At 46.1% G+C, this 15,883-nt stretch overlaps 1 protein-coding gene across 1 annotated transcript in view; it reads left to right on the top strand.

The window, feature by feature from the left end:
• Window positions 1-9,299, top strand: part of ncanb (neurocan b) — a 108,404-nt gene extending 99,105 nt beyond the window's left edge. The window contains exons 14-15 of the mRNA XM_035416146.1: window positions 2,543-2,725; window positions 3,566-9,299. Coding sequence (XP_035272037.1) covers window positions 2,543-2,725; window positions 3,566-3,684 — 302 coding nt within the window. The 3' untranslated portion in view covers window positions 3,685-9,299. The remainder of the gene's footprint in view (window positions 1-2,542; window positions 2,726-3,565) is intronic.
• The last annotated feature ends 6,584 nt before the right edge of the window (window positions 9,300-15,883 follow it).

Below are 15,883 nucleotides of genomic sequence, written 5' to 3'. Positions count from 1 at the left end.
CGCGTGACTGTCTGTGAGTGTGTGTGACTGTGTATGTGTGTGTGTTACTGTGTGCATGCATGTGTGTGACTGTGTGTGTGCATGTGCATATGTGTGTGTGGGTGTGCGTGCGTATCTGTGTTTGTGTGTAATGTGTGTGTGTGTATATGTATGTGTATGCATGTGTGCATGCGCGTGTCTGTCTGTGAGTGTGTGTGTATGTGGGTGTGTGTGTGTTACTGTATGCATGCATGTGTGTGAATGTGTGTGTGTGTCCGTGTGTGTGTGTGTGTGTGTGTGTGCGTGTGTGTGTGACTCTGTGTGTGTGTGTGTGACTGTGTGTGTGTGACTGTGTGTGTGTGTGTGTGTGTGTGTGTGACTGTGTGCATGCATGTGTGTCTGTGCGTGTGTGTGTGTGTGTGTGTGTGACTGTGTGTGTGTGTGTGTGTGTGTGTGTGTGTGTGTACCTGTATAATGTGCTCATGGGTGCACACACCTGATTGGTGCTTTATTGCGGGCGCTCAGAGGACACAGAGTGCCAACAGGAGACGGGAATTAAAAGTCATGAGCCGCGGCTGCAGCACTGAATCACCGTGTCAGCTCTGGCAGGGCACTCACACTCGTCAGAAATATCAACTCCGCACTTCCACTGAGTGTTGTCTTTAGTTCCCTGAATATTGATCACTCTCCACAGACAAACACAAATGTCAATGACGGCCACCTCTGCTTTTCTTGTGTCTTAGTGCCTCAAATGAGCCAGACGAAAACTGCGAAATATCCAGTTGGCTGAACTGAAGGTTTTGAAAACAAAAATCATTAAGCGTGCAGTCCAATCAAAAAGCACTTGTCTGACCTGTAAGGGCCACTAAACATGTTCTTTTCAAAACCTTTTATTGCTCATTAAGTGCAGCTCAATAAATAACTTCCATTTAACAAGAGATTTCAGAGCGGTGGGATTTGAATGGCATCTATCAGGACGGCGAAAGGTTCAAGGGAAAGATTCGTGCTTCTTTTCCCTCACCCAGCGAGCCTTCCCACTGCCAGTGCCGCCCAACGGGCTCCTGCAGAGTGACTGTGACGAGTGTGCGTCGGGTCATCGGTTCTTGGCCATTCTTCTCTAATGAAGCCGCCATTTGCCTCCTCCCCACCCCCCACCCCCATCCCCCCACCCCCCCCCCCGGCGCTTCACAGAAAGGACAGCCGCTGCTAACAAACGCGTAGCGCCGGAGGAGCTGTGGCAGAGCGGGCGGGGCGGCCCCGGGGGAAGCCTCAGAAGAGAGACGGGCGGCAGGCTAGCCTCAGATCAGCTCCCCGCCAAACTCCTCTGACCGGCCCGCTCGGCCGATAACCCCGGGGTGCCCCGCCCTCGCCGGGACTCGTTTGATTGCAAATGCGGCGTGAAATCTGGGTCCAGGATTAACGGCCAGGGTTTCCCTGCTGGGTTGATGAAGAGGGAGGGTAATGTATGTCGGGGGGGGGGGGCTGCGTGAGGCTTTCACTTGTGGTTACCTAGGCTACCGGGACCTGTCTCTGAATCAGTAATGCCCTCCGCCGATTGGGCAGCCTCGCCGCGCGGGAGAGCCGAGGGCTCGGCCTGCAGCCCCCGCGGCGCGGCTCTGACTCCTGCCCGCCGAGCCGCGTCCGCCCGCCGTCCGTGTTCCCAGCGCCGAGGCTGCCATCTAGGGAGAGAGAGGAGAACTGCGACCGGAAGCGCGCGTCTCCGTTCCAGATTCCTTCGATTCCTTTGATCTTTTTTAATATGAAAAAAAGAAAAGAAACGTTGTTTTGGAACCGATCCTACGGGCTGTCGCGCTTTCGATTCGGCGTCGGCGCGGAAACGGACCGGCGGGTCGGGCCGGGGTCGAGCTCTGGGCAAGCGGTGTGCCCCGCGCTTCGACCGGGAGAGTGACCTCGCGGTCAGCGTGCGCCTCACGCCAGTGAGCACTCAGTGAGTCACGCTGACCGCCAGTTCCTCCTCCGCGTGCGCTTTCACAGGCAGGGCCCATCTCACATCTGCTGAATATCTTCCCTGGGACACAGCAGGGCGAGCACACTCCCGCTGTCTTTGGTGACCCCGTGTTATCTACACCAGGGGTCGGGCAACTCTAGCCCTGTGGCTCCAGAAATGCTTACGCCCTGCATTGCGCAATCACCAGTAGAATATATCATACACATTGCATTGTGATTGCACAGAGTAAAATGTCCAGTGTTAATGCCCCACGAACAGAATGCCTAAGTCCAGGGACCATATGTACTCTGTAAGGGCTGATTTAACACTGAACACTTCACTGAGAGTCTAACTGCGGGTATAGAAGTCATAAATGCTTTCGGATTTTGATGCAGACCTAAAAACTGAAGGATTATAGCAGACTTGTAACCCCAGTATCTGTTATTCACTGTAGCTGCCAATCACTGAACTGAACTCTAGCGTGTAGAACAACTTGACTGGTGCTGTAATGTAGAAAGCGTGGTGCTAGTGCTGTGCTTTATTTAGCGGGTGTGCTTGCAAGGCAGTGGCGATGCCCCGCCCCTTTCTGACGGTCCCACCTCTCTTTCTGGCCAGTGTTGTGTGGGACGCCCCCCTCTGTGGACAACGCTTTCCTGATTGGCCGGAAGAGGTCCCACTATGACATCCACTCTGTGGTGCGCTACCAGTGCGCCGACGGGTTCCTCCAGCGCCACGTGCCCACGGCCAGGTGCCGCGCCAACGGGAAGTGGGACCGCCCCAAGATCATCTGCACAAAGAGTGAGTGAAGACGAGCGACTCCATTCTGCGCTTATGGTATAAGATGAGCTAAGCTAAGCTAAGCTGCCTTCCGGTTACCTCACCTGGAGGCATTTTACTGTCTGAAATAAAAGCTCCATTTTAACAGCGCTGTCAATTTAATGAGAGGTGCTTGGAAAATTCTTGTCCTAGCAAATGAAAGAACATTTCATTATGAAGTATTGCACTGTAGACATATGATTAGTTACAATACAGGAATTGATCAGATATTTGTTTCCAGAGTGACTTAGTTTTTTTTACATAGGTATTCATTTACATAGCTGGATGTACTGAACCACCTAATTCCTTGCCATGTAGTATTTGATAGTTTCTCCCCACTGAGAAATCTTTTTCCACTGAAGCTTTAGTATCAACAGTAGAGTACCAGTCAAGCTGTGGTCCAACCCGACCACACAACGCAGCATCAAACTTATGTGGGCCTTTCCTAAGAGGCCTCTTAACCCCTTCCCTCCCCCGCCAGCCCCTTAAGTCCAGGTGTAGATACTCTGGGTGTGTGGTTGCTCATCTCAGGGCATCTGTTTGCTTTAACTCCTCCCTCCCTTCTTCTATCCCTATGTCTCTCCCTCTCTCTCTTCCTCCCTCCCTCCCTCCATCCATGCATTTCTCCCTCATTCTCTCTCCCTCCCTGCCTCCGTCTCTCCCTCCCTCCCTGCTTCTCTCCCTACCTCCATCTCTCCCTCCCTCTGTCTCTCTCTACCTCTCCCTGTCTACCTCCCTCCCTCCCTCTCTGTCTCTCCCTCTTTCCTTCTCTCTCTCCCTCCCTCTCTCCCCCTCTCCCCCTCCTTCCCTCTCTCTCCACAGGCCGGAGATCTCACCGTTACCGCCGCCATCACCACAAGGCCCGGCGGGAGCGCAGGAAGCACAAGAAGCACGGAGCGGGAGGCCACCGGGGCGGAGACCAGGAGCACGGCCACTTCTGAACCAAAAATGCCCTCGCCGCCCACACCCCACCTCCACCCCTCCCCACCCAGCCCCGACCCACCCCCTCTCCTGCTCCCAGCCCCGACCCACCCCCTCTCCTGCTCCCAGCCCCTCATCCTGGCTCCGGGGAGTCAGGCCGAATCATACTCAAACCTGAGGCTTGGGAGAGCACCGCTAGGCCTCACAGGGACAATAACAAACACTTTATACACCCCCCCTCCTCCTTCATTCCGTCTGTCACAACTCCTTTTGCTAATTCAGCTCAGACCAGGGCTGCCCAGTCCCGTTCCTGGAGATCTATTGTCCTGTAGGTTTTTACTCAAACCCTAACAAAGCACACCTCATTCACCAGCAAGACATCTTCTGGAGCTGCTAATTAGTAGAATTAGATGTGGCAAATTAGGGTTGAAATGAAAGCCTGTGGGACTGTGGATCTCCAGTAACAGGATTTGGCAGCCCCGGCCTAGACCCTGGTTTACAGACCTGTTTCTCCTTTACTTATTGTTCAGCTTGTTCTGTTTCATTTTGGGTTTTTGTTTTTCTTAATTGTTGAGGGTTGGATTTAGTAAAACTAACTGTAAATATCCCTGTTCGTTAATGCCGTGAACAAATCAGAGTGATTGGGAAATACATGGTTTTTCACATTTTGCATTGATGTTTTACATTATCATGTGTTCATGGACATTATTAGCATTTTCGCGGGTTCATACACATGGATGTAATCCCTGGCTCGATTCTTTTTGGTTTGCAGAGAAAGCCATTTCACTGTTTGTATCTTTCGTCTCAAAGATATTGGAAGTCATAGTTTTAATGACTTCCAAATAGTTTTTTGTTTTTTTGGCTTTGCCAGGAATTGCTTTCCCAAGATATACTGGAGACTGGATTGGTCTTCATATATAGATCTGTGGTGGACTGCCCTGCGTGTGCAGCTCTCTCTAGTGGTAGATCGTTTAATCCACAGCTGTAAGATGGATTTACAGTCTCTCTTGCCTGCATTTATCTTTCCATAGTGTGTTTGTCCTCTGACAGGGCTCTTATGTGACTTATGCCCACTGAAGGGAATTTGTGCTGTCAGCTTCTGTCAGCAAAAGCAACAAATTCTGGGAATCGTCACCCTTATGCATACCCATGCACACACACACACACACACACACACACACACACACACACACACACCCGCCACGTCATTGACAGCCCAACTACAAGCTGTTCCCAGCAGCCTTTGGGAAGAACTCTGCACTCTGCAAAATTAGCTTTCCGTGCCTCGGATTGGGTAGATCGGTGATGGGGGAATGAAGTTTGAGCAGTCTCCCGCAGCGTTGCATCCTGGGAGCAGTGATCTGCTTGGCATTCCAGAGGGTATAGAACTGAAGCTTGGTTTGTTTGAACAGAATTCTTAGAAGTAAATAAGCACTGGTATAGATTGTGGGGGCAGTGTAGCTTAGCATAGGTAACTAGCTTCACCCCCCTAGGGACTACAGATTGAAATGAACTGTTTGGCCAACTCTGGCATTCTATGCATGGACGCAGTTGTCTGCATGTTAATTGGTGTGCACTGTCGCATCAGCTAAATGAAATAAATTAATTCAATTTTCAAATAAATGAATAGGGGTCCTGGATGGCCTGACCTGGTGGTTCTGGGGGCAGGGGGGGTGGAAGATGGTCCTCAGAGATAAAATCTCATGGGTTTGCTTATGGGAACCAGCTGCCTTGTTTTTAATTTAAGTATGTCTTTTAGAAAGAGATTCTACCTGCTGACTACAAGGCCATGCCAGATGTTCAGCTGCACCAAGACCAGGGGCTCATCCCAATCGCTTATTTTATCCGTCCTCTTCTCCTCGGTCCTTGTCTGACCCAGGAGTCGATGGAGGTCCGCCATCTTTAAGAACATTCCAACCCATTAAAAGATCCTTGAAGCAACAAGGAGCTAGGAGGCCTCCGGTGGATGCTTGAGCAAGGATACAAAAGTATTTTTTGGAAGGCGTGACATATAAATGATCGACTTATGGATCCACCTCTCCACATCTGCCATGTCTGTAACTGACTTGACTTGGCTTGACTGAACAAGGACCTTCCATTTGCCTAATACACGTTTCCTCGACTCCTTTGTTCTTGCATCCTTCCCTTGTGCCCCCCATTGGTTGGAGCTAAGGAGCAAGAAATGAACGAGATGAAAGGATGAAAGGTGGTAAAAATAAGTGATTGGAATGAGCCCCAGGCTTTTTTTTTTACCCCTCTCGGAATGTCTTTTTTTAAAGCCAAAGCGTGCCCTTATCTCTCAGGCTCAATTCCCTTGACATTACGTTACCCTGCTCCCTCTGCCTCCTCACCCATAGCCTTTCTCCACCTGGCTTTATCCACCTTGCCAATGACAAAGAGGAGGAAGGTGTGACACAGGCCTGTGCGGTATCTCTTCAATTTTTTGTTTTTTTTTGTTCTGTAAGTGTGGCTAATTAATATAGAGGTTATCGTCACGGTCCCTGCCGCTCACCAGGGCAACAGTGGCTTTACAATGATGGGAAAGTGTCCCGGGGTCTGTCATACCTGTCCCCCTCAGGTGGGATGCTTTTGAGGCGCCAGATAGCTGTCGATCTGACCCCAGCTGCTTAAGAAGCAAACATGCCAAGGAGGGCAATGGAGGGTGTCCGATGCGTTCAGATTGACATTTGCAGCCGTGTAAAATTCATTGCGAAAGCAGTGATGTACAGCAGCCAGTGTTTCTCACCCTGCCAAAAGAGGCTATGTGTGGAAGAGAATAAGTGCTATCTGCCAGCATCTGAGAACAGACAGAGCTGTACAGAAAGTTCTAGAAAAAAACAGCTTCAAAGCTGTGAGGACAAGGCTGATAGGAGTTAAAGGTCTTGGAAATGAATTGCCAGAGTTTGATTTAGGTGTTTGTTTCTGTATGTGCACATACTGTATTTGGTTGCAAGACTTCAAACTTGTGACATAGTATGTGAGGTAGCGTGTTAGCTCGTTAGCTCGTTAGCGGTTCCATGGTCGTCCCCAGTCCTTGGTGATGCAGGAGTCTGCTCCAGCGGTGCTCCCTGAAGAGTCGACTCCCCGGCCTGTGCCGCGCGCTGTGAGGACTGGTGTCTGTCTTCGCTGTCCTGAAGGAGCGCGGTCAACGGCAGCCCCTCCGCTCTCCCCTCATCTGCAGTCTTCTCACGGAGACGCGGAGTCCCGGTAGAGATCCGTGCCTCGGCTCCCGCCCCTTCCCCCCCAACGGCAGACAGACGGTAAATGATTTGGCCGCTAAATCGTAGGCATTAATTAGGGAAATGAGGAGCCGAGGGGAGGTTGCTCACAGCCACCAGGCAGCGCTCCTGCGAGAGCGGCTTATAACCCCTCCGAGACTTCCCGCTCCGTTTTAATTCGATGGCTCAGTTCGCATTACCTAAAGCTCGGGGTTCATTTTTTCCATCTGTAGAACGCGGGGAGTCAAAAGTAAGTTCATAATTATACACTCCCTGTATCCTTGAAAAACCGTGGCTGGATGTAGCATTGATTCTCTCACAATTTCATCGGTTAAGTTGGAAGTCGATGCGGCTCAGGGTGAAGTGACTGTAATTGCGGTGGGGGGACGGAGAGGGTGCACTTAGGCTGATGTGACGTCCCTCGAAGGTTTCTGCAAACAGAGCCGCGCCGGCTCAGCCAACGTTCCGGAGGGAAAGTCGATGAGCCAGACTTGAGGATTTGAGTTTCACCTCCTTTTCCCTCCTCGCCGCGTAATGGAGGTGAGGGAAGTAGGAGGTAAACAGAATCAGGAGCCGAGGTGCGGCCTACGCTCTCTGCCCTCTATTTAATCAAGCCCCCCTGCATTAGCTCCACACATCCATCAGTGACCGGGAGCGCTGTTTGGTGTGAGCGCTGTTTGGTATGAGCGCTGTGCACATTTCCACTGTGTTATCTGCATTAGAAAAGCGTCAAGGGGACATCAGTCTGAGGGGGCCGGCGACAAAGCGAGGGGATTAACATGGCGGCCCAGCCAGCCGCCGAGACCTTCCAGCAGCACGGATTCATCCTGCTGCTGCTGCTGCTGCTTTTAATGTTCAGCCTTCTGACCATATAGTCTGAGTGTTCAGTGCTGTCCACAGAACACGTGACCTCATTTGCATAACGTGCTGATAAGAGAATCTTGTCCATTTTTGGGCACTTAATGATCACGTGTCCTCCTCTACCCATCCCATGTCAATTAGTTATTGGTAGGTAACTAATGAGCGTACACCGTTTTGGTAGGGAAGTTTTTACTATTGTCTTTTGTCGTTTTGCTGGGAACATGGTGCTTTTGTCTCTGGAGGGCATGGTGCAGTTCTCTCTGTCTCAGGCCCACGCAGACGGTGGTCTGCTCATTTGTGTCTAGCCCACACATAGACTGCACATTCATTTTAACAGCAATATTTTGTCAGTTGGCTGGTAAGAGAAATTGGCAGCTGGAATTGATGATGCTCGCTCTCTAACGGAAGTTATGTGTCACAGCATGTGTTTCTCTTCAGTTGTTCTCTCCAGAGCTTTCTGGGAGGCTTGTAAGGGAAGTTAGTGTTGCTTTTACCGGCTTTATTTTTGTTGACAGATACAGATTTGTACAAGTGTGCTTTAAATCTGTTGTAAAACAGCCTCACATAGTGTGTGTGTGTGTGTGTGTGCGCGTGCGTGTGTGTGTCTGTCTGTCTGTCTGACTGTCTGTGTGTTTGTTTGTGTTTGGAGGGAGATAATTGGGGAGGGGGTGGTGTGTGTGTGTGTGTGTGTGTAATTAACAGCAAGATTTCGCCCTGTTTTAAATATGTCATGTCCATAGCAGAGAGACCTAAATCCATCAATCAGGCAACTCCTTTGGTGAGTAATATGTATTCATGACAATATGGTGTTATGCAATTGGGTGTGCATCAGTCCAAATTAAATAATTTGTTCATATTATTGTTGTTTATTCCCCCAAATAGCCCTGAAAAGACTTTGTCTGGAATGTAAACATTTCTAAGCACATGATGTCATGAGCTTGTATTTATTTCTCCTGTTTTATTTGTTAGTTTTATGTAATCATTTGATTTATTTTAAGTCCATTTTTGATTACTAAAATATAGACAACAAAACAAATACCTTCACCAATGAAACGCCTTTCAGGGTTTAAACCAGCATTAGTTCCCGAGACAACTCGACAGTTACCAAACAAAGCCAGGCGTGAGACTTGTATGGGGATCTGTAAAGCATTTCTACTCTCTGTGATGTAAATACTCTGTGGGATTTTTTGAAATTCTTTGAAATCTGGTTGTGTTTGTTCCTTAGACTCTATGGACCACACTCACATGGCCCTTTCAACTATGCCCAGATCACCAGACAGAGATGTGTCTACGCGATGCCGTATTAAAAGGAGACACCCCTAGCGGCTCATACAGTAAATTGATAGATTAAACTCCTTATACACTGTTGAATAATGTGTGAGCAAGGAAGTCAGAAAATTGGTAGGAAAGGCCATGTGAATGTGATCTCTAAGTATTAATCAGTATTTATTGGTGTTCTTATGAATTACAGTCCTGTCATTGTATCATATTATTTACAAAAGTGAAAAACAATTCATCATTAAAAAAAACATGATTGGATCAATGACGTCATTTAATGACCATGTCTTGTTCGTGTTTTAATTTGAGGTTGTAGATTTTCTGTTTGTAATGTACAAATTTAGGGACTTTCACATTTAGGGATTGTCCGTAAAGTCCCATTCACTACAAAATAAAGGTTCTGCATCTCATACTAACCTACGGACACTCATAGATAGAGCCCTACATGCAATCAGAAGGAAAATAACTGATGATGTGTGATCAGATTAAGAGTTATGATGCTCTTAATTTGATAAATTGAGTTGTCATATCTCCTATTAGATTCCGTGTCCCAAGATAACCAGCTAGTAATTAATTTGTCATCTAAAAAATCTGTTGGTGTTGCGCTTTTTTTAAGAACAAATAAACATAAATACATTTTGGTTCCTAGTGTTAGTATACTCTTACGTAAACATGAACTCCGCAAAACTTCAGTAATGGTGTTTATGCTTTGGAGTGCTGCAGGGTGGCAGTACTCTTCTATGTCTTTCTCTTCTCTGGAGACTGCACAAAGACGTGCGAGAAAGAACAGCTTTAGCGCAGAAAAACCGGGCAGAAGATCTCTGCTCGCACCTGAAGTCCGCGAACAGAAGGGAAAATCGGCGTAGGTGGCGTCCATTTTTAATCCGTTTCTCCCCGTGTTTGTTTCGGTGATTTTTTTCGTTCTGTCTTCTCTCCCGGCGTTTGCGGTTTCCATTTGTATTCCGTGTCCTCCTTGTGAATCCTGAGGTGTACACGGCCTGTCTTTGTGTCACCGCTGAGTGGACACGACAGGCGCTACCTGTGAATGCTAAGCACCGCCGCATCCAGCCTCAGCACTCCGAGACACAGACATCAAGCTGCTCTCTGAATTCACAGCATGGGTGCGAACGCAAGATGACGGGCAGCAGAAGTCTGCAGTGCTGTTAGCGTTGCACGTTATTGATTTTTACTCTGCAAAGACAGATGACTGCAAAATATCTCCTTAGGATTTCAGTACTCAAGGTTGTTCAGGTTACTAACAAGTTTGGTAGTTTTAACACCAACTTGCAAGATAGGTGTTTTTAAAAAAATTGCAGAGCCAAGCAAGCATTTCTATTGTAGATAACCAAGTTGATTGTCTATAAACTTTTTCTTTTCTTTTTTTTTTTTCCTTTTTACGTACATTTTGGAGCAGATAATTTTCACATTTCACATTTTTGGTTTTAGACTTTAGAATTCATGATAGACAGGTATTTTACAACTATTTGTGTGTGCGTGTGCATGTGTGTGTATGTGTAGATATTATCAACATTTGTCCTCACAGTTAACTCAAAAACAGTTTTGACGAAAATAATCAAATTGTGTTTGTGAACTGAACAACAAACAAGCTGTATTTATACTGTATATACATTGAGCTCAAATACAAATGGTCTTCTTGGGGTCTGTTTTCGCTTTCAGTACGTCTCAAATCAAATTAAGGCTGAAAGGATAAACTGTCAAAACAGCTTTGCAAACTGGATGTAATCATTTTCAATTCTTTTTGCCCGACCATAAACTGACCTTTTGGCAATTCTTTAATAACTCCTGCGCGCTTGCTGTAGCATCACAAATAACAAGCCAAAAAGACAATAAAGACTCATCTCCTTTGAGTACACAAAGATATCAAAAGTACCAGCATATTATCTTACTTAGAATATCTCCTCTCTCTTTTATTGGCTTTATCCTGCTCAGTGTCAACTTTTTCTTACGTGTTGCGGACGGTGTGCTATAAAACTGTAGTGAACACTAGTGTTTGATCTCTGTATTGCGTCTCTGATTTAAATAAATACCAAATAAACAACATTTTTAAAAAGCTTTTTTGAAAGAAAAGGCCAAACCTGTGTGATGTTTGGTAAGCAAGTGAAGTGCCTGGTCTTAGAAGGCCGTTCTGTCACCATATTTGCGTCTTTGTGGCAGTAAAAAGAGCTATACAGATACATCGATTGGATTTTGTTTTGATTAGTTTCGCTGATGAGTGTGGTGGCAGTCCCACTAATACTCAAAAGGGAACCATGACCTCCTTCGGGATAATGGTAGGTCTGCCTTCACACTGAACGCTAGGGGCTCGTTCCATTAGCTTAATTTCATCACCATGCCTCCTTTCCTCATGTCCACCCATCAGTGGACGTAAAGAAAGGACACGAAGATGGCAGAATGGAGGAAGCATGTATTAGGGAAATGGAATGTCCTTCAGTCAGGTGTCATTTTGAAGCCACATCAGTTACAGACGTGGCAGATTGGGAGAGGTGGATCCAAAGGTTGATCATTTATAAGTCTGAAAAAAAATACTTCCTTGCTCAAGCATCCTTTGGGAGCCTCCTAGCTCCTCACTCCTAGCTCCTTCAAGGAGAATTTAATTGGTTTGAATGTCCTTAATGATGGTGCACCTCGATCAATTTCCAGGTCAGTGAGGAGACAAGGAGACAAGGATGGAAAAATAACCGATTGGAATGAGCTCCTGCATCCATTCTCTGAGAAGAGGTTCAGAGCCAGCCCAAGCTTCAACAAGCTCATGGGGATGGTCCAATCAGGGCTGTGGATTGGGTGTCATGTCAGCATAATAATGTCTGATGTGGCTGGTTTCTACCCTGCCCCCTCCCTTTTTTCTGGCTCCCTGGAGAAGCGGCAGACGTTCCCCAGGCAGAGGCACATTCCGAGCTCTGGGAGACCAAGCGGGTCCGTGGCACGTGTCCATTACACGGCGAGAGGTGTCACCGCCCTCATATAAACTCACAGGCTCAACTGTACATGTATTTTCATTCTTGCACTAATATTTTACTGCATGTCAGTGACCTGCAGCTTGTCCGGTTGTGTGGAACTCCAGTCCTGGAGGGTCGCGGTTTCTGCTGGCTTTCGGTGTGTTTCAGCAGGATGATTCATTTCAGCCATTGGTTGGCTAAAAAGTCCACACACCTTGTTCTCAAGGCCTTATTTGGTTGCTGATTGAAAGGAAACCGCAAACACCTACAGACACTGCAGCCCTCTTAGAGTGACGTTAAATGACACAGAACACTGGCACATTGGAAGATCCAGACTGTATGGTGCTTTTCCTAGACAGAAAAGTTGTATTTTGGTTAATAAATAAATAAATAAAATAAAAACAGCAAGGGCGAGGGATGGAAATTTTCACTTGAGCAATCAGCTGCTGTGATGAAGCCCTTTCAAAAAAAGTCATTTATTGGCTAGAGAGTCCTCACAGTTTGTTCTCAAAGCCTTAATTTGTTGCTGATTGAAAAGGAAACCATAAATACCTGCAGACATGGCGGCCCTCCAGTACTGAAGCTTTAGACCCTCAGAAATGAAGCAGCTGTTTTGTTGGCATCACCAGGTTCCTCCCAGGAGCAACACAATCTGCCCCCAGTGGTGGAGTCTAGAACTGCTCTTTTCTGTAAGAATGAGAAGTGAGGTCCAAGGTCAGCTTTGAACCTGGGCTTCTCATTCCTCCATAGATTTCATGTGCAAAGCCTTTGCTTTACCAAACCTTTACTGTGCTTCACTAGCGAACTAGCCGAGCTACACCCGCAACATATGCACACCATGAAGAATAAAAATCCCATTTTTACATTGTGCTGTATTGCAAATTATTATGTAAAGAGAGGTAAACATTGTTTTTAGTCATCAAATTAAAGACTGAGGTCAATCAACTGGCTCTTGATTGGTGAAAGTGAGGACCCATAGCCACTAAAACTAACCATTCTGTAGATAATAAGAACTCGTCGACAAAACAAATGACAACAAGCCAAACCTGCATTGTGTTAACAAGTTTAAGGAAAGAACTTAAAACACATGCATTCATCAGCCTTAATTGAGCAAGAGATTGGTTGGAACAAAAACCAGGAAAAAACAGGGCTCCCCCAGGACCGAACTTGAGAACCACCGGGTTAGATGCTATGTAAAAATGAGGGGGCACTCACAACTTCTCTGTGTTGATTGGTCAGGTGGAAAAAGCAATAAAATGTGGAAACTAAACTTTGGCACAGTAGATGGCTATGGCATTGGGCCTGTTTATTTTTGCGCCTTCCAGATGTTCCCTGAATTGCTTTTTGGGTTTTAGTAGAAAGCTCCCTCCTTGTGTGCTCGCACATTTTCATAATTTAATAAACATGTTAACATTCATGCCAACATGTCATGCAAAGTGTGCAAAGCTGAGGTATTATGTAGAATTGTTCCATAAGTGTAATTTCCTGTAATCCACTCAACACACGGTCATATTCAAAAACCCAAGCTCACATGAATGTCACAAACACCCTTCATAACAATCCCTGGAAGGTAATCATGGACAGTCATTAAAAATGCTGATTATTTCCCAGTGTTTATATAATAACTCACAATTTACCTTAGTTGGCCTAAGAGGCTCTTTAGTGTGGAACAGCATGATTCAGTTTCTGGGGAAAAAAACACTTGCATTGCTTTGATGCATCACAAAAGGTTAATATGTATTTTTAATCCACTTCTAAAGATAAACTTCAAACTGGTTTTTTGATGAAAAGGGTCTGCTAAGCCTTACAAGTGCACTGCTATTAAAAACGCTAATGATGTTTGCACAGATGGTAAACAATCAAGTACTAATGGCTTTTACAGGAGTTTTAGATACAGAGCCAGCAAAAAAAAAAAAAAAAGTGGGAAATGTGTTTTACTGGCTGGTATTATAAAACATATGCTGGCCCGGATTCAAGTGTCCGTTGTTTCTCTGTGGTGTTTCATTGACTGATGATGCAGATAAATCTTCCTTCATTTAGAGTCGTCCTGTGTCTCTGTACAGTGGAATTTTCTTAATGTACGTGCCCAGGAGCACACTCAGTAAAATGTCCAGTGTTAAATCAACTCGTACAGGGTACACATGATCCCCAGTGGACACATGTGTACTCTGTTAAGAGTTGAAATAACACTGGACATTTGACTGTGCAGATATCCCCATTTCCTTCCGTTGATTCTCTGCATTTATTTCAGTCTCATCTCTATTAGTCCAAAATTCGCCATTTGCAGAGGGATCCTTCTGGGTTAAAAAAGCGGCGCTTTGACTGCGCAGCTTCTCATGCTGAATGTTGACACTGCCGGCGTAATCCCCTCTGTAATTCCCTGTTAGTGGCCAATCTGCTGTGTGACATGCCTCCTGCCTGGCTGAATTTCTGCTGCGCTGGGCTCCTTTTCTGACTGCCTCCCCGAACCCTCTTTGTCACGAGAAACAGCACACGTGCAAAATTCACTGCTGGAGAACCTATTTGAATTGTGTTGTTACCCTCCTGCCTCTCCTGGCCCCACCAATCTGGAATGTTCTGAAACAGTTCAGTGAGCAGAACCAGCGTGCTCTCTCTTGATCTGCGCAAGTGACAGCTTCCAATTGCATCCTAACAGCAGGAAACATATTCAAAGCAAAGGGGGGCTAAATAAATAACTAGAGAGCAAAGTATTTTGGAGGCTTGGGAAATGCAGACACTACCAAATGCTCTGTTGGTTGTTAAATACTTTACGGTACAACAATTTCATATTTTAAAAGGGGCAACACATTTTGCATATGAATGTAATTGCTTTTCACTAAACACTGGAACAGTATAGATTCGATTTTTCAATAGTGATCTTTTCCAGTATATATTAGGAGTCCTTCGTAAGAAAGTGTGTTGTTACTATGGAGGTTTTAATAGCCTTTCAGTTTTTGCCGATTCAATAAATGAGGAATACAGATTAGTTGTTAAGTTGTGGTTAATAAGATGCTTGATCAAATTTTCCTTATCTGAAGTAATTGAACCAAAAGACAGAAGCAGCAGCACCCAAATTTAAGGGAAAGGTGTCAACAATAAATAAATAAATAAATAAATAAATAAATAAATAAATAAATAAATAAATAAATAAAATAAAAAATAATTCTAATAATATAGAACTCATTTGCTCATCTGAATTGGTTGACAGGTAGCTGTCAGCAGATGTCAAATCAGGACAAGCCTTTAAATAGTCACTTCATCAGAGCAGCTGATTGAGTATAACAGAAATCCAGCAGCCACCATGGAGCCCCTGGGAGCCCCAGACTGAGCAGCACTGGGGCACGCGTTGGCTCCTCACTCTGCTCCTGGTGCCTCGTCGCCACGGTTCATTTTGGATCCCCTGACCACCCACCCTCCCCCCCCCCCCCTCCCCTCGGCTGTCGTGAACCCTCTTCCCTCACGGGCAATTATTTGCCGCCGCCTCCTGTCAGAGGCTGATAAATGAGACACAAATGAAAGCCTTTGTGATTTGATTGTGCTGTATTTACTCGGGGAGTCCACTCAACTGCTACAGGGGTCACCTTATTTCATTTTCCACCGAGAGGAAAAAAAGGAAGACTGATGGAATGAGAATGGGGTTTTTGTTTGGTACAGCTCTGTGTCAGCTTGCTTCTCACTTTCTCTCTCTCTCTCTCTCTCTCTCCTGCTCTCCCCCTCTCTGTTGCTCCAGCTCACACACTGAGAAAACAAATTAGTCTCGAAAACAAGCAAACCACATCCACACAGTCTTGTGTCCCATGGGCTTTTGGTGAATGGCTTAGATCTAACCACACACTTCTCTACGCTTCTACTCCAGACACCTACAGTAGATGCGCTGTTTATTAAGATATATGCTAGGGCAGTAG

Source organism: Anguilla anguilla, chromosome 4 (genome assembly GCF_013347855.1).
Source record: "Anguilla anguilla isolate fAngAng1 chromosome 4, fAngAng1.pri, whole genome shotgun sequence".
NCBI lineage: Eukaryota > Metazoa > Chordata > Actinopteri > Anguilliformes > Anguillidae > Anguilla > Anguilla anguilla.
This window is presented reverse-complemented; position numbering and strand designations above follow the sequence as displayed.